The sequence below is a fragment of the Suncus etruscus genome, chromosome 4, assembly GCF_024139225.1.
Source record: "Suncus etruscus isolate mSunEtr1 chromosome 4, mSunEtr1.pri.cur, whole genome shotgun sequence".
Lineage (NCBI taxonomy): Eukaryota > Metazoa > Chordata > Mammalia > Eulipotyphla > Soricidae > Suncus > Suncus etruscus.
The window spans coordinates 17,550,143-17,574,641 of NC_064851.1; the positions used below are offsets into that span (position 1 = coordinate 17,550,143).

General features: G+C 44.5%; 1 protein-coding gene across 1 annotated transcript; it reads right to left on the bottom strand.

Moving 5' to 3' along the window:
* Positions 1 to 242: 242 nt before the first annotated feature.
* On the bottom strand, positions 243 to 23,908 carry CDA (cytidine deaminase). The gene is made up of 4 exons (XM_049772133.1): positions 23,755 to 23,908; positions 11,322 to 11,433; positions 6,256 to 6,313; positions 243 to 498 (listed from the first exon to the last, which is right to left on the bottom strand). The coding sequence occupies exons 1-4, from the start codon at positions 23,906 to 23,908 to the stop codon at positions 382 to 384; spliced, it is 441 nt and encodes a 146-aa protein (XP_049628090.1). The 3' UTR covers positions 243 to 381.
* Between the last annotated feature and the right edge of the window lie 591 nt (positions 23,909 to 24,499).

Consider the following 24,499-nt stretch of genomic DNA (forward strand, 5'->3'; position numbering starts at 1 on the left):
TCGGAAATGTTGTGCACAGCAATCATAGACACAAGACAAATGTGCTTCCCTGATCAGGGTATTCTGATCATGTTTAGAATAAAAGAAAGCTCCCCACATGAGAAAAGGGTGGCATGTTGGCATGTTGGGAACATCAAGGGGAAGTGATCCAGACTCAAGTGGCAGCAGAAAAGGAAAGGAACAGGTATGCTCTTGGTTCAGGGAGGAGAATGGGATGCAGGAAGGGCCAGAGTCCCGGCCTTATTTCATTTGGAAGTTTTCTCTGCTCCACCCTCATAGGGTAGGGCTCACAGGGAGTGTCCTTGGATCTGTGACCATGCCTTATGAAGTTCTTCGGGTGGCTTTCCTCTTAAGCATGGATGAGCGGATATCTTCTGGTCTTCACTGGACATTCTGTAGGTCCTGGGGCCCAAAGGAGGCTGGCAGCAGCTCCTCGACTGTCTTGGTGACATATGTGCCATCTGGCTTTGTCATATAGACAGCCCACTTGGTGCCAAACTGGAAAAGAGACAAAACCAGCATAAGGGAAATGGTTTAACCAAGACGGTAGGAAGGACCCAGGTTTGGGTCTATTTTACTCTGTATGCCTCAGTCTTCTCATCTGTCAATTGGGAATAGTGATAACCCTATCTGGCTCACAGAGCTTAATGGGGGGGGGAGGGGAAGAGTCAAAGATGTGTGGGGCTGGAGAGATAGTGCAGTGGGTAAGGTGCTTGCTTTGCATGTATTTGATTCCAGGATCCCATATGGTCTCTGAGCACCACCAGGAATAATTCCTGAGTGCAGAACTAGGAGTAATACCTGAATATTGCTGGGTGTGGTCCATAAAAACAAATTAAAGAATAAAAGTATAAGTAGTGAGCCAGGGCTTACTGCATTGCCAATGAGTAACAAACAATCTATTCTTCCTAGGGTCTCACTCAAGGGTTTCTTTTTGGTAGAAGGGGGTGTTTTGGACCACACCTAGCGGTGCTCAGGGTTTACTCCTGGCTCTGGGCTCAGAAATCGCTCCTGGCAGGCAGGAAGGACCATATGGTGTGCCAGGATTCAAACCACCATCTGTTCTGGTTTGGCTGCGTGCAAGGCAAATACCCTACTGCTATGCTATCTCTCCAGCCCCTGCCCCCCCCCAAACCTTACTCAAGAGTTTCTAAAAGCAGAATTACCCTTCCCTACCTGAGGGTAGATCTCCTGCTGCTAGGGAAGAACACAGACCTGCTTCCCTTAACATTTCCTTCACTCCTCACAGCTCAGAAGCTGCCTTCCTGCCTCATTATGGTGACTTCTTCATCAATCCTTTGATGAAGGTGCTATCAGCACCACCAACATATGCACTTAGGGCAAATTAGCAAAGCAGAATTTTACTCCCAATGTCCCCATCTTTCTCTCTCAGGATGCTCAGGAACCATCCCTTCTGATGTGCAACCTTAGCTAATGGTTAAATCTTAGGCATCTTGGCCCCCCTACATTTCTTTTTATTGTAATTTAGTTACCATGGCTATTGAAGTGTTTGTGTTCATGGTTTTATGTAAGAAGTTATATATTTCACCACTACCAAAGATACCACCACTGTTCTTGTGTCATTTTTAGTTTGCCTCTTCCCTTCCCTCACTTCTTAACCTGCTCAGTAATTTGTTTTGTTTTCAAGACAAAGTATTTGTCATAGTTCAACATTGCCTATTAATTTATTTTCTCTATATACCACAGATGAGTGGAAGCATCTAGTATTTGTCCTATTGCTTTAATATGATATACCCTCAAGTTCCATCCAAGTTGCAGCAAACTGCAGGATTTAATTTTTTATTATAGCTGTACAATATTTCATTGTATATATAAACCAGAGCCTTTCTATCCATTCATCTGTCATTTGACATTTGGGTTGTTTCCATATCTTGGCTATTGTCCTTAGCGCTGACATGAATATAATTGTGCATGCATTTTTTTGGAGTTAATGTTTTTGTGTTTTTGAGGTAGATGCCAAGAAGTAAAATTTCTGGGTCATTGGAAGCTCAACTCTTACTTTTTTGAGATGTCTCCATGCTGTTTTCATTAGAGGTTGAACCAGAAAACATTTCCACCAAGAGTAAAAGAGAGTTTCTTTTTCATCACATCCTCCCAGCACTGGCTGTTTTTAGTCTTTTTGATAAATGTCATTCTCATTATAAGATAAGATATCATTGTCGTTGTGACTTACACTTCTCTGATAAGTGACAATGAAAGTGTTTCCTACTGCCTATACATATGTCTAGAAATCATTCTTAATAGGTTACTGTTAGTTATTGTTCAGGTTTGCAGCTGGTTCTTCTAAGCTTCTGTCTGAAATGCCAAGTTATTTCCAGGCACAGTCAGTCTTCTGGCTTTTTAAAAATGAATGTTTTAGAGAAGAATCTTTTTCTGCATGGCAGGCTCAGCTGGAGAGTTCAGATGAAAATGCGCACAGGCTTAGTTTCAGAGCCAAGTTCCTGCCTATTCATCTCATCATTTAGACTTTGCATTCTGGTTTCAGTTTTGCTTCGCCTTGTGTTTTCCCTTTTCCTTATGCCCTTTCTCCCTTGCCAATATCTAATCCATTTGGAGTAAAAATAATGAGCAACTAGACCAAATCAGGGCCTGTGGAGGCGCGGGGATGGTGTTCCAATGTGGTTTCCCCACATAGCTCTGGCCACGCGTCTCCCTAAAGAGATGCACTTGTCAATGGTGACCCAAGTCTCCAGGGTGGGAGTTTTCATCTGGATTTCAGACAGGATTTCTGCAAACTGGCCCTGCTCTGCAGGATGGCAGGAAGCAGGTGGTACGTGGGAAGGGGGTGGTGGAGGAAGCCTGGTTTGTTCCACACATACTTTGAAACCTCAAGGTTCAATCGCCAATGGAAACACCTTAGATCTCAGCCCTGATTTCAACAACATTGAAACTGAACCTGCAGTCCCCATCAGACAAAAGCACCACCATGTCTCCTTTGCAGCTGGAAAACCTCTGTTCTGGAGCCGGAGCAGTAGTGCAGCGGTAGGGCACTTGCCTTACAAGCGGCTGACCCAGAGCCCGGTTAGAGCCCGACATCCCATATGGTCCCCCAAGCAATTTCTGAGCGCATAGCTAGGAGTAACCTGTGAGTGTCACAGGGTGTGGCCCAAAACAAAACAAAACAAAACGAAAGAAAAGAAAACATCTGTTCCATTGGGAGAGCAGGGTGTCTGCTGGGAACTGTGGGTGGTCTCCTGTGGGAATCTGGGGACAAGCTTGTGTGTCTTTGCAGACCATACACTCCAGGGAGAGGGCAGCAAGATAGCTGCTTCCCTCACAGCTGTACCCAGGACAGGGAATGGGGGAGAATCAAATGAGGTGCTGTGAATGAATGATGATGTCACATCAGAACTCAGGGATCTCTGTAGGATCCCCAAGCTGGTGGTTCAAGCTTTTGGGTCTTTGGAGGACACAGAGATCTCTTTAAAAGTCTTCTTGGGCCCGGAGAGATAGCACAGCGGCGTTTGCCTTGCAAGCAGCCGATCCAGGACCAAAGGTGGTTGGTTCGAATCCCGGTGTCCCATATAGTCCCCCGTGCCTGCCAGGAGCTATTTCTGAGCAGACAGCCAGGAGTAACCCCTGACCATCGCCGGGTGTGGCCCCAAAACAAAACAAAACAAAAAGTCTTCTTACAGCTTTGTTCCTTGAGATGTACATAGACACTTCACAGACTTCCACAGAGATCCACACTAAATGTACCCCTTTATTGACAGAGGTGGAGTGATGGGCATTTTCCATCAAGATCATCTTAGTTAAAAGTACCATAGTTTTCGTACCATAAGACGCGCCCCCCTCAAAGGTGGAGAAAAAGTGTTATGCTCCTTTTATTGTGCAGACATAGCGCATAGTGCGAGCAATTAGCTTAATGAACTTTCACTATCACTTATAGAGCTTTTGTTTAAGACTATTTGATCACTGCTGTGACTTTATTTTTTCTTGTTTTCCTTATCTAAAAACTATGTGCATCTTATAGGCAGGTACATTTTATAGAGCGAAAAATACAGTATATTAGATTCCTTTAGTCATTCCTTCCAAGCATCTAATAACTTCCCTTCTTTTGGGGGAAAAGGGAGGAGGTCACCTGCTGTACTTGGTTTTACGATCAGAGATTTCTCCTGGTGGGCTGAGTATTGAACCCAGGTGCGATCAAGATAAGTGCCCTACCTGCTGTACAATCATTCTTGTCCCATCCTTTCTTTTTTTATTTTTTTGTCCCATCCTTTCTTAATCCAACTTTTGTTTTAACCTGACCAAATTTTAGACTTGCAATTAACAAATTTAATAATATTTTGTTGGTTTTTTGTTTTGTTTTGTTTTTAGTGACACTTGGCAATGCTCAGGGTTAACTCCTGTCTTTGTGCTCAAGATCATTCCCGGGGGATATATTGGGTGCTGGAAATAGGACCTGGGTCAGCTTCATGTAAGATGAATGCTTTACCTGCTGTACTCTCTAGTTCATAAGGTTTATTATTTTAACCATTTTTCGAGTTCTCCCAAGCAGTGCTCAGGGGTCCTAAGGACCACTCCAGTGATATTTAGCCATTTGGGCAGGGAGTTCAAGGCTCATACAGTGATGTTGGAGTCTCTAAGTGCTGGGCACACCAGGGCATCCTAGAAGTCCTCAAGAGGCTATGCAGTGCTGGGGATCAACTCAGGAACTCCTGCATCCAAGCATGTACTCTGGGGCCACCTCCTGGTCCCTTTTATGCTATTTTAAAACACACCACCCATTTGCCTTTATTCTTGGTCAGGAAGATCGGAAGATAGTACAGGGGAGGAGGAGCTTCGGAAGATGGGATGGTGGACAAGCTTCTCATGGAGGTGGTATGGATTAATCTCCAGCAGTATATGGTTCCCTAGCACCACTGGGAATGACCCCAAGCACCAGTGTCAATAGTAGCCCATGGACACTAGCCAGGTATGGCCTCCAAAGCAAAAAAAAAAAAACAAAAAAAAAAAACACAAAAAAAAAACCAACCTCTTCTGTTTCATGTCATACTTGATCTCTGTGTCTCCCCATCTCTCACCAGATTCTAACCTCTTTGTTCTTGCTAATTACTAAACTCATTAAAGCTTTATGTCTTCTTCTTCTTCTTCTTCTTCTTCTTCTTCTTCTTCTTCTTCTTCTTCTTCTTCTTCTTCTTCTTCTTTCTTCTTCTTCTTCTTCTTCTTCTTCTTCTTTTCTTTTTTTAAATCTGTGTGTCTTAAGCTTGCTGGTTCTTCCTTTGAGAGACCCATCACATTCTCATTCTCATTTTTCTTCTTCTTTTCTCTTTCTTCTATTCTTCCTCCTCCTCTTCTTCTCTTTCTCCTTCATCTCCTCCTCTTCCTTCTCTTTCTCCTTCATCTCCTCCTCTCCACCTCCTCCTCCTCTTTTTTCTTTAAGTTTTTTGGACCATACCCAGCTGTACTCAGTGGTAATTCCTGACTTTTCATTCAGGAATTACTCCTGGCAGTTATTGGGGGATCATATAGATGGCCAGAATCTAATCTGCATGGTTGTGTACAAGGCAAGCACCCTACCTGATGTACCATGGCTTTAGCTTTTGTTCTCATTATTTTAATATCTGCTCAAATAGTATCTTCACGGGGAAGCCCCTCTGACAATCTGAAGCAGAGACTGGCAGCTCATTTTCTGTAAATGCCCAGAGAAACTATTTCTGACTCTGCATTACTTGACAATGCTTTCAAGGGTCAAACTGGCTGTGGATAATCCATGAATAATGGCCATGAATGTGTGTCCATACAACTTTATTCACCTGAATTTAGCATGGCTAAATTTGTCCACAGGTCTACAGCACCTATTTGCTGACCTCTGACCCTGAACTTAGAATATCACCTGCTATTCGCCCCTGCCTTCACCCCCAACTCACTACTTTTTCTGCATTCTTTTATCCATGACCTTCTCAAAACTATTTTTTTTGCTCTGTATTGATTGTTTATCTTATCATTAGACACATTAGACTCCAGGGTGGAGGAGAACTGGGCTGTCTTTTCATGGTTGTCTCCTCAGAGCTAGCTTATGGCCCAGCCCCAAATATGAGCTCACTCAGCAAGCAGCAGTTGCATCAAAGACTAATTTCTGGTAATTTGTGCACAATTGGGAAAGCCTTTGAGTCAGCCAACCAATGCAGAAGGACAGTTGGAGCATCTCCTAGCAGGGAGTTTAGTTTTGCTCCTCGCAGCTTGAAAAAACAGGCAGCTACACTCCAGAGAAACAGCGACACTGCTTACCTCTCTCATCACTTGCCTGCAGGCCCCACATGGCGAGATAAAGTCATCCTTCATGTCACTAGGAAGGCAGAGAATCAAACATGGGTTAATCTTGCTGGAGGCATAAAGAAAATGGTCAGATTCAGACCCCAAGTTCCTCCCCCCAACCTCGTCCCCTGCTTCAGATGGATCCATCCTGGCCAGGTAGTTTCTGACTCACCGATACACTGTTCAAGAGGCCAACAAAACTCATGGGGGCTTTCCACACTTCCAAGGGCCTTTTCAGTAGCAAGAACAATGGTTACTTTAGAGCATTTTGCAGATGTTTAAGCACTTATCATTCCCCACATTCCAGGGACATTATTTGGAAGAATATATCTCTGACCCTCAAGAGATTGCTCAGTCTAATGGGAAAACTAAATGAACTCAATTTATTTATATATATATATTTTTTTATTTAACCAACTTTATTACAAACATGATTGTGTTTGGGTTTCAGTCATGTAGAGAACACCACCCATCACCAGTGCAACATTCCCATCACCAGTGTCCCAAATCTCCCTCCTCCCAACCCAATCCCCGCCTGTACTCTAGACAGGCTTTCTATTTCCCCAGTACATTCTCATTATGAGGATGAACTCAATTTATTTTATTATTTTAATTTATTTTGTTTTGGGGCCACATTATGTGTTCCTCATGGGCTGTTTTCGGGCTTTATTCTTTGGGATTGCTCCTGGTGGAGCTTGGGGCACCTTATGGTGCAAGGGATCAAACCTAGCCTCTTGCATGCAAAGCAGGTGATCAAACCATTGAGCTCCCTGTCCATTCTAAACAACATGAATGAAGGTCAGAGAGATAGTACTGTGTGTAAGGCACTTGCTTTGCATGTGACCAACCTAGGCTTAATCCTGAGCACTACCAATAATGATTGCTGAGCAGAGCCAGGATACCACTAAGGAAATCCAGTAAGACCCAAAACCATAAATAAGTAAATGAACAGTATGAACTAGCTCAGTGATAAGAATGAGCAGGAGCTAACCCCTATTGAGATATCCTCTTCCTTTCCAATCCCTGTGACATGTATGGTTATCTGCCAGTAGATATCTCCTTGGACAAGGTGATTTGCACTAGTGTATTCAAGGGTGTGCATTTGAACTTAGATTTGATCTTGGGTTCAAACATCCAAAGTCATAAGAAAGTGTATGTAGGGACCAAAGGTCTGAAAACTGGGAGATGGCCCAATAAAGTTGATACTTATAATTTCCTTCTCTGTGCTAGGTACTGTGCTAAAGACCTTATGTATGTTAATTCATTTATTGTTCTACAAAGGAGTTGTTTTTTTACTATCCACACAGTCATGAAAGGTCTAATTACAGAGCTGGTAACTAGAATTGAACCCAGGATGTATGAACTCTGCCTTGGGGAGTCTTGCAGCTTGCCAAAGTAATGATGATGACTAGTTTTAGGTGACTGAAGAGATAGTACAGTGAGTAAGCCTTGCACATGGTGGATCTGGATTCAATCCTCATATGATTCTAAGTTTCACCAGGAATTATCCCTGAACAAAGAATCATGAATAAACCCTGAGCACCACCAGATGTGGTCTCAAAACAAGCAAACAAAAATGTTGTAGTTCATTAAATACTTTGTGCCAAGTTCTTTATAGAAATTGCTTCCCAAGAGAGCCTAAAGATAGTGTAGCAAGTAGGGATTTGACTTGAATGCTGCTGGCCTGGGTTTGAACCCCAACATCCCATATGTTTTCCTGAACCTGCCAGAAGTGATCCCTGAGTGCAGAGCCAGGAGTAGGCCCTGAGCACTGCCAGGTATATCCCCAAAACAAACAAACAAAAAGAAATTTCCTTCCAAGTTTTCACAATAGCCCCGTGAAGGTGTTATTCTCCTATACTTTACTGACTAAAAAGCCAGGCTTAGGTTATTGAAGCAACTTGAAACTAGGTCTCATAATTCCAAAACCTGGGTTTTTTTGTTTTGTTTTGTTTTGGGGGCTCCACACACAGCATTCCTCAGGTATTATTTCCAGCCATGCTCAGGGAATCATGTAGTGCCAGGAACTGAATCCAGAACCAATTTTATTGCAACATAACTGATCTACCACTGAGTCATATCTCCAAGTTCCATGAGTAAGATTTGAAAGATGCATTCTAGAATGTTCTGGATAAATTGGGATGTTCCCTTTTTATTTCCCCATTTTCTTTCTGCTCTGCCCTTTACTCTCATCTTGAGCTGAGTAGCAAAGGTTTTCAGTGGTTTGTACTATCCTTGATCGTGTTGAGGTGATGCTTTTCTGACTCTACAGGCTGGAAACCTATTGCCGTTGATGAGAACAGTTAGGACCCCGGGGGCTGTGTGTTCTCGGCTACAGGTCTTGAAGGGGCTCTCTGAGACTCTTCAACACCCATCAATGCTAACAAGGAAGCTGGCATTTTCCATTCATCCTCTAAAGCCACTCTCAATTTAACAAGTCATTAGTGCAGTAATGACTGCGTTTCTGGCTCAGGGATGCCGGTGCGGGCTGGATACCCAGAGGAGAACAGTTGGGTGTTGGAAAAAAAAGCAGGTTTTGTGTAAATAAGGACAGTTGCTAATTATCATTAGCAACAACCAGTCATGTTTGAAAGTAGATAATGACCAAGAGAAAAAGCTTTTCATTTGGAACATTTTAAACAGAGCAAGGCTACTGTGCCTTTTTACCCTTTTGTTGACTTTGGCCTCTTTCTTTCTCCAGAATGTCATTATTTTCTTGGACCAGCTCTGAAATTGAGTGAATCTTCCCACTTTTTTTTTTTTAATAAAGTGCAATTCACATCCTGATCTCAGCTCTTTTGTACAAAATGTTCCCAACATGGTCTCATTTATTCCTCTCAAAGCCAAAGGGAGGCCAGGCCAGACTCTGGACACAGAGGAAGCTAGGTCCTTCTCCATAAGGGCATGGTGTTGGCTTCAGCTACTAAAATCAAAATCCAAAACCAAATAAACAACCTTCAATAACTTGGACCAAGTTTATGACCTTATAAAGAAATAGGGGATTTCCCCCCTGTCACTTAGCCCTCATCATCTTTGTTCTAATTTTCTTTTTCTAAGTCCTCCCTTCTAAAAGGAAGAACCAGTAGCTCTGACACAAAGATGTCAAAATTTGTTCTTCACACATGAGTCCAGTTGCCTAATGTCTCAAGAGGCCAAGCTCTGTTATCCATGCCATCCCTTTCTGTGGGTGAAACGTTTGTCCCATCATTCTCCCAGCACCAGAGACTTTCAAAGAATATGTAATAAGAATGTGCATAGAAGAGTGAGCCACAATGAAATAAGAGGCAGTATGACCCTATATGACCACACTTTAGTAAAAGAGCCCATTTCCATGCTGTACTGGTGAGGTTCCCTGGGCCAACAAGAACTCAATAAGGTTTCTTTGTGGAGATGAGTCATCATGGATTTTTGTTTTGTTTTGTTTTGGGGCCACACTCAGTGCTGCTAGGGATTACTCCTGGCTCTGTGCTCAGAAATCACTCCTGGCAGGCTCAGGGGAGTATATGGAATGCAGGGGATGGAACCCAAGCCTGTTTTGGGTCAGCTGAATGCTAGGCAAATGCCCTACAGCTGTGCTATCTGTCTGGCCCCTCATCATGAATTCTTTTTTGGAGGGGCAACACCCAGCGGTGCTCAGGGTTTATTCCTGACTATCTGCTCAGAAATAGCTCCTGGCAGGCACAGGGGACCATATGGGACACCGGGATTCGAACCAACCACCTTAGGTCCTGGATCAGCTGCTTGCAAGGCAAACGCCACTGTGCTATTTCTCCGGCCCTCATCATGGATTTTTAGTTTTATTTTTTGGTGGTTATTGGAGGGCACATTCATTTGTGCTTGGGGAACTACTTGCAGCTCAGGGGGACATGCAATTCTGGGGATCAAACATAGGACCTCAAACATGCAAGCTTGACCACAGGGCTCTAGCCTGACCCCTGTACATTTATTTTGGAAAACTGCAGAAGGAATTGATAAGTGTTTTCGTTAGCCAGGACCTGGAGTCTGATTCTTTTGAACCATAAACCAAGTTTACCTGGCTGTTCATCCACCAATTTGTCTTTGAGCTTGGCTCCTGGTATCTAGAAGTGAGAACTGACAAGAGGAAGAGTCAGTTTGCATAGCAGCAATCCCAGCCACAGTTTTAAGGCTGGCAGGGAAGTGCAGGATCTCCTGCACAGGGAGGCACAATGAATAAACCTGGACTAGAGACTGGTTTTGTTCTGTTCCAACTCTGCCACTATCCTGTTGCTCCATTCTCAACCTCTGTTTCTTCATCTGTAAAATGGAATGAATGGCCCATGAATGGACACGTGATTTTTTTTATTTCTCTCTCTCCTCTTTTCTTCTCTCTCTCTTTCTCTCGCATTGCCTCTCCTCTCCTCTCCTCTCCTCTCCTCTCCTCTCCTCTCCTCTCCTCTCCTCTCCTCTCCTCTCCTCTCCTCTCCTCTCCTCTCCTCTCCTCTCCTCTCTCTCTCTCTCTCTCTCTCTCTCTCTCTCTCTCTCTCTCTCTCTCTCTCTCGTTCTTGGGCCACACCCGGTGTCACTCAGGGGTTCCTCTTGGCTCTGCACTCAGAAATCACCCCTAGCAGGCTTTCGGGGACCAAATGGGATGCCGGGAATTGAACCATTGTAGGTCCTGGATTGGCCTCATGCAAGGCAAATGCCTTACCACCGTTTTTTCTCTCTGGCCCAGATAGGTGATGATTAAGTCTCTTCAGTTTCAGGGCTCTCTTCTGCCTCTCTTGTATCTTTTAAGAATCTTTGATCTTTGTGCTGTTGTTAGAACTAGAGTACAACTGTTCTTGACCTAGAGCTGCCTTGCTTATTACCTATTCGTGGGTGCACCCAGGACAGAGTCCATTTCTTATTTATTTTCTTATTCTGATGCACTCAGCCCAGAGTCCCCTAATGTGCCCAGCACATGAGAAGTATAGTGTCAACATGTTCTATCCAGAGTGACTGCATGAATCATCAGTGTGGAGTAGACAACGCAGAATGGAGGAGCCTGCCTGTTGCTGACACCTGGCTTTCCCACTAACCTGGCAACCGCTATTGCCTGGAAATCTTTGTATCCTTCCGAGATGGCTTTTTGGATGGCGGTGCGCTCAGCACAGTTGCCCAGGGAATAGCAAGCATTTTCCACGTTGCATCCTGAGAAGAGAGAAGAACCTTGTGGTTCATTTGGCAGAACCATTTCTTGCAGGCTGTGTTGAGCGAGAAGTTTGCTCCCTTCCTGGGCAGAGAGGGACCCAAGGCTCAAGCATAGCAAAAAGAATAAAAGGCAATTTTCCCATAAGCCTTGGGCAGCTCAGGACCATGGGTCGGGGGTGTCCATCTCAAGATCTCTTGTTCTCATTGCTCACCTCAGTATAAACAGCCTCCTCAACCAAACACAGCCGAGGTGCCGGGCAGGACAGCAGGGCCTACCCAGCCTCATCTCCCCAATTGAGGTTAATGTGGAGGCTTGAGGAAGAACAGAAACCCCAGTCTGGGATCTAAGAGATAAATTCATGGTAGAGATTGGTAGGGATAGGGAAGTGGCTCTTGACTCAAAGCTTGGAGCTGAGCTGACTTTTGGGTTTTGAGTACTGGCTAGCAGAATATGGCTAGGTTCCTGTGTGATTTATGTTGCAGGACAAACTGTCCAAATAAACACCTCCCTTCCTCCCAATATCCTCCATCTTGATAAAAGGTGACTGTGGTTGTTAAGCCTTAAAGTAGTTCTCTGGTATCTGGTGGAAGGAGGATTGCTAATGTGGCCTTATCCCCTGTCCTAGCAAGGAAATCTTCCTCAGGGTCCTTCTTAGGGTGTGTACCTGGGAACAAGCATATAATGCCTTCCTTTAGGAGACCAAACATTACACAACTGATTGGATAAGAAATGCTTTATTTTCAGAGAAGTGAACAGATGGGCACAGGAACTAAGCTTTGCTCTGAGCATCAGATGTGGTAAATGACTTGTATTAGTTCTCCTGGCTTCTCTTGCTCCCTAAAGCAGAGGTGTTCATTGTTCACTACTCTCCTTCTTACCTTTCAGAAACATAAGATATAAAAACCAAACACAGCACAGCTGATCCCAATATGAATGATCACATGTGGTAAGAGATGGGATTGTAGCCGAGAGTGGTTCTGTGACTACATATTATCCAATGAGTTGTGGCCCCAGTGATTCAAGGAAGTTCTGAATCCTATTGCTTTTGGTAAGAAGATCAATTTACTCATTACTTCATTTCTTTTGTTTGCTTTTTATTTTTGGACCACACCTAGTACTGCTCAGACTTCTGGCTCTGTACCCAGGAATTACTCCTGCTGGGCATTGGTAGACCATACAAGATGTCAGGGATTGAACCTGAGTTGACTACATGGAAAACAAGCACTCTATCTGCTGTACTAGCTCTCCAGCCCATTATTTCATTTCTTTTTCTCATTTTTAGATAGGGTTCAAGATCATTAACATCGGTTTATAGGAATGAAGAGCAAAAGAAAAAATTGGGGCTCCTTTAAGCTGGGAGATAACTCAAAGGATAGGAGCACATATCTTGCATGGGTAAAGCCTCAAGTTTGAACCCCTGTACTACATGGTCCCCAACTCAGCACTAGAAGTTGTGACCCTGGTGACCCCTAGAATTACTGGACCCAAGCAGCATCACATTATGGGGATTGAGTCTTGAACTGCCCAGCCACGTTGGATAAGTATCCCTGGAAGTGACTTCTGGACCACTTCTGGTCTTACTAGAGTCTTCTACTGCACTCCACTAGTTTGAGAAGAGACTAATCCCAAAGTAAGGGTTCTTCAGAGGCATAAGGCCAAAAGGCCAAAATCAAAATAGTAAAACCAACATAAAAACCCATAAAGTCAAAACATCATAAAAAAAAAAAAAAACAAACAAAAAAAAAAAACAAAACAAGGGCCCGGAGAGATAGCACAGCAGTGTTTGCCTTACAAGCAGCCGATCCAGGACCAAAGGTGGTTGGTTCGAATCCCGGTGTCCCATATGGTCCCCCGTGCCTGCCAGGAGCTATTTCTGAGCAGATAGCCAGGAGTAACCCCTAAGCACTGCCGGGTGTGGCCCAAAAAACAAAAAAACAAAACCCCTGTAAATTCAAATAAAGCAAGGACCAATGGTCCTTTTTTGGTCTTTTTTCCTTTCCTTTTTCTTTTCTTTTGGATCACACATGGTGGTGCTCAGGTGATATTTCTGGCTCTGCATTTAGAAATCTCTCCTGACAGGCTGGCAAGGGGCATATGAGATACTAGGGATCAAACCTGGGTCGATCCAGGGTCAGCTGAGTGCAAGGCAAACGCCCTACCCACTATGCTATAGCTCCAGCCCCTGGGCTTTTTTCTTATAGCAACTTCCTCTAATAAATAAATTTGGGCTGAAAGAGAGATTAGTAGTTTTTTTGGGAGTGGCAGGGAGGCATACAAGACTGTTGCACAGGAATCACTCCCATCTGACAGTGCTCTGAGGCCCATACATGGTGTTGGGAATCAAATCAGGGTTGTATATGTGCAAGACAAGCACTCTAAACCTGTATTATCTCCCTGGTCAAAGCTCTAGCTTTAACAACAAAAAGAAATAGGTGAGGACTGGAGAGAGCATGGGAAGGAAGGTACTTGCCTTGCATGTGGCAATTGCAGTATCAAGCCTGGTACAAATTCTCAGCAAACCGTGTATGATCTCCTGAGCACCAAGCCAGGAGTACCCCTGTGTACCACTAGGTGTGGCCACTGCACCCCCAATACACACACAACAACACCACTACCAACAACAACCAATAAGCTGTGGCCTAGCTTCATAGATGTATGTAGGACAGAGACATAGTTAAATAGAGGCAGCTCTTCAGGCTATTGGCAGCAGCCCACCCTGTTGGAACCCAGAAGGTCAGACCATGCTAACAAGGTCTATTCAGATCTCTCCCCTCAGTAATGGGAACCAGCTTCGTGGTATAGATTGGACTCGGGCTAGCATGTGCTCAGTCATGGGCTCAGCCAGTGTGCCTTTCCCTTTAGGTGAGGCAACCTGGATGAGCCAGTGGTTAAAAAAGGAGAGTGGACAAAAAATATTCAGAAAATTGTTGTGTGTTGTGCTCTATATAAAAGTGATCAGAAATCCATGGTCAGAAAAGTCCCCAAATTGGTGAAGGAGTTCACTTAGATTCTGGCTAAGTTCCATCAACTTCTTTGACTATGACTACAAGTAGTCAAAAAAGTCAAAAGTCAGGCTGACAAAAGCCTGTGATTGTTCAATCCCTAAAGAAACCCCTGCCCATCCCCTTCCCCCAAATCCACTCTCAGTGATAAGCTGTTTACCCCAGGAGGGCTTTTTTCTGTACCCTCTGCAGATGTGAAGCCAAGGGCAGTAATAATTACAGATGGTCCCAGGGCAAATGGGGAAGGGGAGTCATCAACCTATATGCCCTACAGGTTAGTAAATGGCACCGACCAGCAGTCACTGTATGCTCCCTGGTATCTCTTTGCCAGGTTGCACATTGTATTAGTTGTATGAGTGGGAAGCAGTAGATATTACTTTTATTGTTTGGGGGGTCACTAGGCCAGCAGGGTCATAACTAGACTTGAATAAGGGAACCATGTTCCTCAAAGTCCTGCTTTTCAAGCTAGAGCAGAAACTGGTAGACTTTGATGTGTCTCAATTCACAGGTGATAAATAGGTCCTGTGTGAAAGAAGGATGTGCCAGGATTTACACAGACCACAGTGGGTCTTGTGGAAAGACTAATTTCCCCCCAGCATTCACTCTGCCAGGAAAATCCACTGGTGGAACAGGGTCACCAAGGGAGGACATGCCTCCTAGTCTCTCTGGGAGCTTCACATGTTCTTCTCTTTTATTCCATGACATGTGAGCAGAAATGATAGAACTTTTAGATGACACTTCAAGGAGACACTGCTTGCATCTCCACTCCTTATCAATCTCCTATTAATGTTGACTTAATTATGCTAATTTTGAACTTTGGGTGAAGATACCTCTCTAAGGATGGAGAGACATCAAGTCAGAAGGAACAGACTGCCTGGACCCCTTTGATGGGGTGGAATGAAGCAGAGCACATCCCCTAGGTAGCTCCCCAGCCTGCTGCTCTGTGAAGAGCGAGAAGTAGGAACCATTTGATTCAACTCAACGGTTTTCTCAATGCCATCTGCTCCTTACCAATCAACATCTCATGGCAAGTCTTCATTGGGATGGTACACAGTATGTGTATTTATTTCTTTATCTGTCCAATTTAGACAATACTAAATCACATTATAATTATATTATATAATTATATAAATATTTATATAATTTATAGAAACATGTTTATAAATATATTTGTATATAAATATTTAAAATATATGAATATAAAAATTATAAATATGGGCCCGGAGAGATAGCACAGCGGCGTTTGCCTTGCAAGCAGCCGATCCAGGACCAAAGGTGGTTGGTTCGAATCCCGGTGTCCCATATGGTCCCCCGTGCCTGCCAGGAGCTATTTCTGAGCAGACAGCCAGGAGTAACCCCTGAGCACTGCCGGGTGTGGCCCAAAAACAAAAAAAAAATTATAAATATATAATATATTATAAATATTTATATGATTTATATATAAATGTATATGAATATATAAAATATATAAATATATAATATAAGTTATATTAGACATTCCTGTATCCGTCCAATTTAGACATTACTAAATTATATCCTGATGTATTATCCTCACCTCACACCTGTCCCTCCATTATTTACTCAGGCATATTAGGAGAGATTCATCATCTAGTCATCATCATGATGGTCCTCAGGATCAGACTTATGGAGAGGAAAGAAGTGCCTAGAAAACCTGCCCATGACCTGAGGTGCCCTTGGGGCCAGTCGCCTGCTAGGGGTGAGGGAGAGTGGGGTGAGTGCACTAACTCCAGTCCTTCAAGAAACTGTGGTTAAGTGGGGATAGGAACAGAATTCTATTTTGGGGAAGAAAAGTGAGCAGTAAAGGTTTGGCTGTGGTATGCTCTGTATTGACACCTCATTCCTTCACATGTGATTCAATAGGAGTCATATTCTGCTCTCACCTGACTGTTTGAAGGATGAGTGCCCGACCCACAATGGACCACAGAGTCTCTGTGTGGATCATCAGTTCTCATAGAGACTCCTTTTGAGTCAAGTAATTCCCGAGTCTTTCTACCACTTGAAGCCATACTGAAGCCAGAAAATGCAGTCAGGGTGTGAAGCAGAGAGCCATCAGGGGTTTCAGTTCTGAAAATAGTGGTTCATCTTCTGTACACTTGGGTTGATTTATTCATACTCAATTGCATACAACCAACCCAGATAATTGGCCCATTGCTTGCTTACTCTTTGCAAGGAAAGTTAAGTCATGGATGACTTAAATACATGAATTAGTATTTCTTGTTTCCCACTGAATCTTCCCAGTTAGCTTCCTGGTGCCAGTATGGAATAACTTAACTTAAACTTGCTCTTTTCCACCTTTCCATGCCATCCCTGCTCATCTCTCTTAGTCTTTGACCTCATCTGACCTCATCTTCCATCAATCTCTAAGATCCTGGAAGACTTGCCTCTAGCTCTGCACCTGCCTTACCTCTGTCCTGAGTCAGGGACATGCTCCCCCATTCAATGGGATTCACAAAAACCTGGACCTTCACTCAAGTGCTGTTAATGCAAATGGACAGATGTTAGCAGCCCAGCCTCTTACAACAACAGCTGGGTCTGCCTTCGAGGTTTAGCAGAAGTTCAGAAAGGCCATTGTGGTTCAAATCTGCCCAAAGACCCCCAGTCCTACTGACTCTTTAAGAATTTTGGGAAAGGAGGGCCCAGAGTGGGCTGGAGTGATAGCACAGTGGTAGAGCATTTGCCTGGCACTTGGCTGATCTGGGATGCAGTATCCCATATGATCTCCTGAGCTTGCCAGGAATAATTCCTGAGTGCAGAGCCAGGTGTAACTCTTAAGTACCACTGGGTGTGGCCAAAAATAAAATAACAAAAAAACCACAAGAATTTGGGAAAGGAGACTAAAGAGCATATAGGTGGTAAGGCATTGACCATGCATGTGGTTGTATTGTCTGTGAGCCTGGTTTGAATTCCTGACACTCTATATGTACCCCTGAGCGCTGCAAGGCCAGGTCACTTCTGAGCCAGGAATAGTCCCTGAGTATTCAGATGTCACCTCCTCAGGAAAGTCTTCTCAGATCATCCTGTCTAAAATGCTTTTCAGCCACCTCAACCTATTTATCCTGCTTCTGTTTTCTTCACAGCACTTAACACTTTCCTAAAATAAATGTTTTTAACCTAAGCCACCATTGTAGCATACACTTCCAAGGGGCAGATAGATGTCTGTGTTGTACATTGCATTAATTGCATTGTGCCTGGCATCTGGTACAGTCAGGATGCCTGGAACAGATTTATTTATTGTTGTGTCATTTCCTTTTGTAGCGCTACATTTCTGAGATGTAAAGCAGTAACTGTATTTGGAGCCTCTAGCAAGTTCACTCTTGTTTTGAAAGAATGAAAAACTGAAAAGAAAGAAAAGGAAGCCCTCAATCACCAACTGATCCTGAAAGGTTAAATAAATTTATTTTGCCTTTTTTAGCTCAGGAAACAGGTCATCATCTACTGAGGCAAACCAACCCACTTTGATGTTGCCTTGGCTTCCTTGGAAATACCCAGAAAAGACAAGTTGGGATGATGCCAAGTTAGGAATCCAGGATTATAAGAATGGCTCAAATAATACTTTGGTAATTGCGCCATCACCACTAATTACTTTTGTTGTTGTTGTTGTTGTTTTGGGTCACACCTGGCAGTGCTCAAGTGTTACTCCTGGTCCCACGCTCAGAAATCACTCCTGGCATGCTCGGGGGATCATATGGGATGCCAGGATTCGAATCATTGATCTTCTGCATGAAAGGCAAACACCTTACTCCATGCTATCTCTCTGGCCCCTACTAATTACTTTTTAATTATTTATTTTGTTTACTGCTCCTTTATCTGTCAGATCCTCTGTGGGACCTTTTACTTGTACTTACTATTGATCTTTTTAACAACATTGAAAGGCAGATATTATTAAAACTCCATTTAGCAGAGGGTAAAGTTGAGGCTGCTGGCAGGAAGCTCCAACTTATAGCCTGACCCATCATACACCAAGGTCTGGTCTTCTCCTCAGTCACATTTCTGCATTTGAGTCACATTTCTGTTTTGAGATGATACTGGGGGGGGGGAGGGTTTGATGTCATTAGGACCTCAGTATGAAAAGAGTTCATAAAATGAGATTTGGTTTACTCCCCCAGAGAAGAGAGCAATGCCCAAATGACTGTTCCCACTCTTTGTACCTATCCTATTTCTCTGGGATCTGATTTGCAGTTATCATCCTCAAAAGTGGTCATTAGGGGGTCTGGAGTGATATAGTACAGTGGGTAGGATGCTTGCCTTGCATGTGGCTAACCCAGGTTCAACTCCCGACATCTCCTACAATCCCTAGAACATCAGCGGGAGTGATTCTTGGGTGCAGAGCCAGGAGAAAACCCTGATCACTGCCAGATGTGTCCTGACCCTCTCCCCCAAAGAAAGTTGTTATTAATGGTGTTGGAGAGAGAGAGAGAGAAAGAGACAGAGACAGAGAAAGACAGTGAGAGAGTACAGTGGGTAAGGTTCATGTCTTGCACATGGCCAACCAGGTTTGATCCCTGGTACCCCATATGGCCTCCTGAGTTACAAGGAGTGATCCTTGAGCACAGAGCCTGGGGCTAAAAATAAGAGCAAAAATACTAAAAAAAATGTGGCCATTAGAATATTCTGGAATTTTTTTGAGCCCAAAACAAAAAATGGTGTGGGTGTATTGACCATTGGCTTGGTCTTCTTGGCACCTCATACTCGTGGAAACAGACCTACCCACTCCACAGGAATCTATGAGGTGGCTGACCAATCATAGTTTCATCATAACGACAGTAATTGGCCCTATGACTGGAAAATGATTGGAAATGGGCCGATTAGAGCCCTTCCTTGAAATTTTTCTCAACTTAATAACCAGAAACTAATACAACAGAAGTCCATATCATAAACTAGAGGCTGCCTGCTTGTGTTTCCTGGTGCCTTAAAGACATGCAACCTGTAGGATAACAGGGAAAAAAAATCACCAAAGAGAAACAATAGAAAAAAGAAAGGTAAAAGAAACAAAAACAAAAAAAAAACAAGCAAACAAAATCACCTAAGAAAGGTGTGGTGTATTTAATGGTCAGCTCTTGATCATTATGGTTCTGTGGCTTTGTTGGTTATAATACTCCTTTCTCTCTCATATGGGAACAGTGAGTGCTAGTGCAGGTTCAGTCATTGTCATATGTACCATTGCTTATTCCATAGAACAATCCAGTCCAATTTTCTTTCTGTCCTGTCCAGTGCCTCAGCATCTCCCTGGTTCTGAACACAGAGAATCCTGTTTCTTTTCTTAGTTTCTAAAACTGTCCATCCCAGATCTGGTCCATTTGTCTTGTACCACATCTCTTTGATGTATTCTTTCTCTTCATCTTACCTGCTGTTGTACTGGGCCAATCTCTTCATTCACTTCTTTCCTCCTTCTCCTCCTCCTTCTAATTTTATTCTTCCTTCTTCTCTATTTTTATTTTTTTTGCCTTATTTCTTGTTTGAGGGGCATGGTAATAGCGCTCAGAGGACCATAAGTGCTGCCTGAGGCTGAACCTGAATCAGCTGAGTGCAAGAAAAGAACCTTACTCATGGGCTGGAGAGAGAGCATAGCGGTAGGGCATTTACCTTGCACATGGCAAACCTTGGACAGACCCCGGTTCGATTTTGGGTGTCTCATATGGTCCCCTGAGCCTGCCAGGAGCAGGAGCAATTTCTGAGCACAGAGCCAGGAGTAAGCCCTGAGCACTGCTGGGTGTGTCCCAATCACCCCCCCCCCCCAAAAAAAAAGAGTCTTACCCATTGTACTTTCGATCCAACTCTTTCTTTTGGTTTTTAGGTCACACCCGGTGGTACTCATGGGTTACTCCTGGCTCTGCACTCAGAAATCACCCTGGCAGGATTGAGGGACCATAGGGGATATCAGGAATTGAACTGGGGGTCTGTCCAGGGTTAGTGGCATGCAAGGCAAACACCCTACCACTGTGCTATATATCACTCTGGCCCCTGACTCCAGCTCATTCTTTTATTTTTTATTTTTATTTTTGGGCCACACCTGATGATGCTCAGGGATTACTCTTGGCTATGTGCTCGGAAATTGCTCCTGGCTTGGGGGACCATGTGGACGCTGGGGATCAAACCATGGTCCATCCTAGGTCAATGTATGCAAGACAAATGCCCTACTGCTTGTGCCACTGCTCTGGCCCCTCCAGCTCATTATTATTATTATTATTATTATTATTATTATTGGTCACACCCAGCAGCACTCAGAGGTTACTTCTGGCTCTACGTTCAGAAATTGCTCCTAGCAGGCTCGGGGGACCATGTAGGATGGCCAGAACTCCTTCTACATGCAAGGCAAACACCCTACCTCCATGCTATCTCTTTGGCCCCCCTCCAGTTCATTCTTAAGAACGTTATTCACCTCCTGGCTGCCTCACTTTTTGCCTCACTAATGCTCAATGTTTCTTCTGGCCTTTCTAAGAGCTATGAAATCTGTCTCTCCATCCTCATGCTTACCCCCTTCTCCACGCAGCAGTAGTAGAAGGAGTGTACACAGGTTCGTGTGTGACAGTCTACTGAGTCTTTTCACATCACAGCCATCATGAAAAGATGACTTAAGAGCCTCCATTTACAAACGTGAAAGGAAGGGTAAAATGCATCACCCAGGATCCCACAGCTAATAAGTAGTAAGTAATGTCAGAGACCAATATGGAATTCAGCAGGACATACCAGTCTTGCGTGGCAAGAGTACATAACCTAAGGCATTGTCTAGCCCCAGAGCCCATAGAAATATCACAGTTTCCTATCAGGCATACATTCCAGGAAGCTTGTTAGGTCCTTGAAACATCACTAACCCTGAGATGTTCCTGTGCCCCTTATGTAAAGATGGCGTGTAAAGATTACCTGTAAGATGACCTCTGTAATGCGGGATGTTTATCCTGCCTTCTCTCCACCCCCTGTAAAAATTGTGCTTAAAAGAGCCTGTACCAATCAATAAAGCGAGACCTTGATAAGGCACTTTACTTGGTCTCCGTCTCTTCTTTCCCCCCATTCTATTTTCAGACTGGGACCCCTCTATACCCACGAGTAACGGAGTCCTGCAGGTCGGGACAAAGTAGCAACAGGATTTAAACCTAGAAGCCTGAAACTCCAGAGTTCTCACCCTACCCCAACGGTGGAAGGCTCCCTAAATCCCCACTGTTCCAGTTCCTTCCCTGTCACCTAGATAGGCCACCTTGTGCTCACCTCATTCATTCACTTGGTCCACAATCATCATCTGAGCCTTGAGTTTTAGCCCGGGTAAGGGGCCTTCTTGGGGGCCAGAGCAGTGGTGCAAGTGGTAGGGCGCTTACCTTGCCCACTCTAACCTAGGACAGACTTCGGTTCGATCCCCCAGCGTCCCATATGGTCCCCCAAGCCAGGAGCGATTTCTGAGTGCATAGCCAAGTGTAAACCCTGAGTGTCACTGGGTGTGACCCAAAACAAAAACAGGAGGCCTCCTTGAACCCACTTTCTTTAAGGGTGCTTATTTCATACATAAAGGGTGCTCAGCAAATAGTCTTTGAAAGACTAACTCAAGAAAATAAAGCCACCTGTTTCATACCACTTAGAGGGGATGTAGAAGTGTTGGAAAGAATCAGTTTGTGGTTCCTTGCTCAAGGTCCTGGAGCCAGCAGGCTGCTGCTTGTTGTGGCAGTAGTTAATGTTTAATTCTCACGGGAGCCAAGGTACCAGTCCTAATATCTATGGGACACTCCAAGATTCTACCCCATATAGACTGATATCAGAGGAAGTCTGGATTCAAATCCCACTTTTTGGGGGGTGTGGGGGATTTTGGGCCACACCTTGTGACGCTCTGGGGTTACTCCTGGCTCTACGCCCAGAAATCACTCCTTGTAGTCACGGGGACCATATGGGATGCCAGAATTTGAACCACCATCTGTCCTGGATTGGCTGCATGCAAGACAAATGCCCTACTGCTGTGTTATCTCTGGCCCCTCAAATCCCACTTCTGAGGTCTTGGATATTCAACTTTTGCCTGCTCCCTTTGCTATAAAGTGGTGAAAGTGCCTTGCAGGGTGATAGGGATGACAGAGACATTAATCACTTCCCTCTCCCAGCATGTAGTGAGGTTACTTTTGCTCTACCCAAGCGATGGGTAGAATTTAGGAGACAAGATACCAGGGACACAGGTGATCTGGAGGGGGGCACTGTAGAAGGGAAGGTCCACCCATGTTCACTCATAGTCGGATGCCTCATACCTGCCTCCTGTCTCTTTTAAATAGATGCCCTGCTCAGTAAGAAGATTCATTTCTTGCCTTTAGCCAATTCTCATCTTGGCCTGGCTATAGTGGGTGGGACATGGTTTCTCAGCTCTCTTCCACCTAGCTGTTATCATTGGTCCTGAAAATGAGGCTTCTTAACTTGGAAAAAAAAACTAGTTTGAGCCCCCAGATTCCATAGCTCAGTGGCAGTGTCTAATGCCCTGAGCTTGGACCCCCTTTCTTCCCTATGCGCACCTAACGGGATTTTCCCCTGGTGTCATTGTAGTTAGGTGTGTGTGTGTGTGTATGTGTGTGTGTGTGTGTGTGTGTGTTTGTGTGTGTATACATGACTCATATCATTGCAACAAGAGTAAAAAGGAAAGGGGAAAAATATGTCTGAATGTTTTCCCAGAGGTTGGCCCTTCCCTGCTTGTGCGAGTGAGGTCCCGGGTGGGATTTTTTTTTCCCAGGAGGAAAAAATAATAAAAGAAATAAAGAAAATAATAAGAGCAGAATTGTTTCAGTAATAATTTTTATAAACCTCACAAATAAAAGAGATAAAACTTAGGAACAGATGAGTGCAGTTGATTCCATGCCGGACCTCTCATTGCTAGTGAAACTATATCCTGCCCCATCTTCCCCATCCAAGACTTGGCAAGCAAGGACCTCCTCCCCTTCTATCCAGTCACCCAACCGAATTGTCAATATTGGGTGACACTATCTGGGGGTCCCCAATCTGCAGGATGCTAAGCCTGGCCACTTGCCTGCATCTTTATAGGAGACAGGAAAGTGGGTGGGACTGAGTACTTAATATGCTGGAAGCCTTTGAGAGAGTTTGAGCAGGGTCTCCCAGCTTCCCCCAGGAGGATGCTTCAGGTTGATGCATCCTTCCTCCCTGTCAGTCCTTCAAACCTGAAAGTGCCCAAGTTCTGAGCAGGGCAGTGCCCCCAACCTGGTGGTTAGGGGACAGAGGCCAAGCAGGGAAGCCCTGCCAAGTGGCAGTGGGGTGAGGGCTGCACTCTTAAGCGTCTTCCTCCAACCTGCCTGCGCCCTACGCCTCCCAGCCAGTCCTTACCAGAAAAGATCCTTCCGTCTCGGGTGAGAAGGGCGGCCCCCACGCGGAAGTTGCTGTAGGGACAGTAGGCGGATTTCTTGGCCTCCTGGCAGGAGAGCAGGAGCTGTTGGATCTGTTCAGGCTCCAGGGTGCAGGAAGGACGCTTCTGGGCCATGTCGGGTTGAGGGAAGTTTTTTGACTGGGGGAAATCCTGTCCGGCTCTAGCTCGAAGTCAGGCCCCCACGAAAGTGGCTCCTCCCTCCACTCTGGGGTGTGTCACTGCAGAGTGACCTCAGGTGCTGCTTTTGAGGGATGATGCTGGACGTGGCAACCCCAGGAGAAGGGAAGCTCCGCTACTCTCCACTGCTGCCTCTTCCCTAGGTTGAGGTCAGAGAATGCTGTGTGCCTCCAGTGTGGAAAGATGCCACTCTGTCCACAGATGCTTCATTTATGAGTCAGTAAGGTGGTGGGAGTGTCCGGTTAACCCGTATTGGTTAGCCGGAGATCTAGCCAGTTCAAACTCCAAGGGTTGAAAACCTTAGTTTTTGTTGTATGATAGTTTTTCTTCTTCTTATCTGAGGCCAAGGGATGAGGCTGAAAGTGCAAGGCCTTGGCAGCCATTCTGGCTTCCTGAATCAAAGGCCTGAGGAAGAGCAGCCAAATATTGAAGTCTCTTTAGTTTCACCTGTTGACCTTTCAACTTCTTGCCTTAAGGCCATTATTTATTTGTGTTTGGTTCACACCTAGCAATACATACTTACTCCTG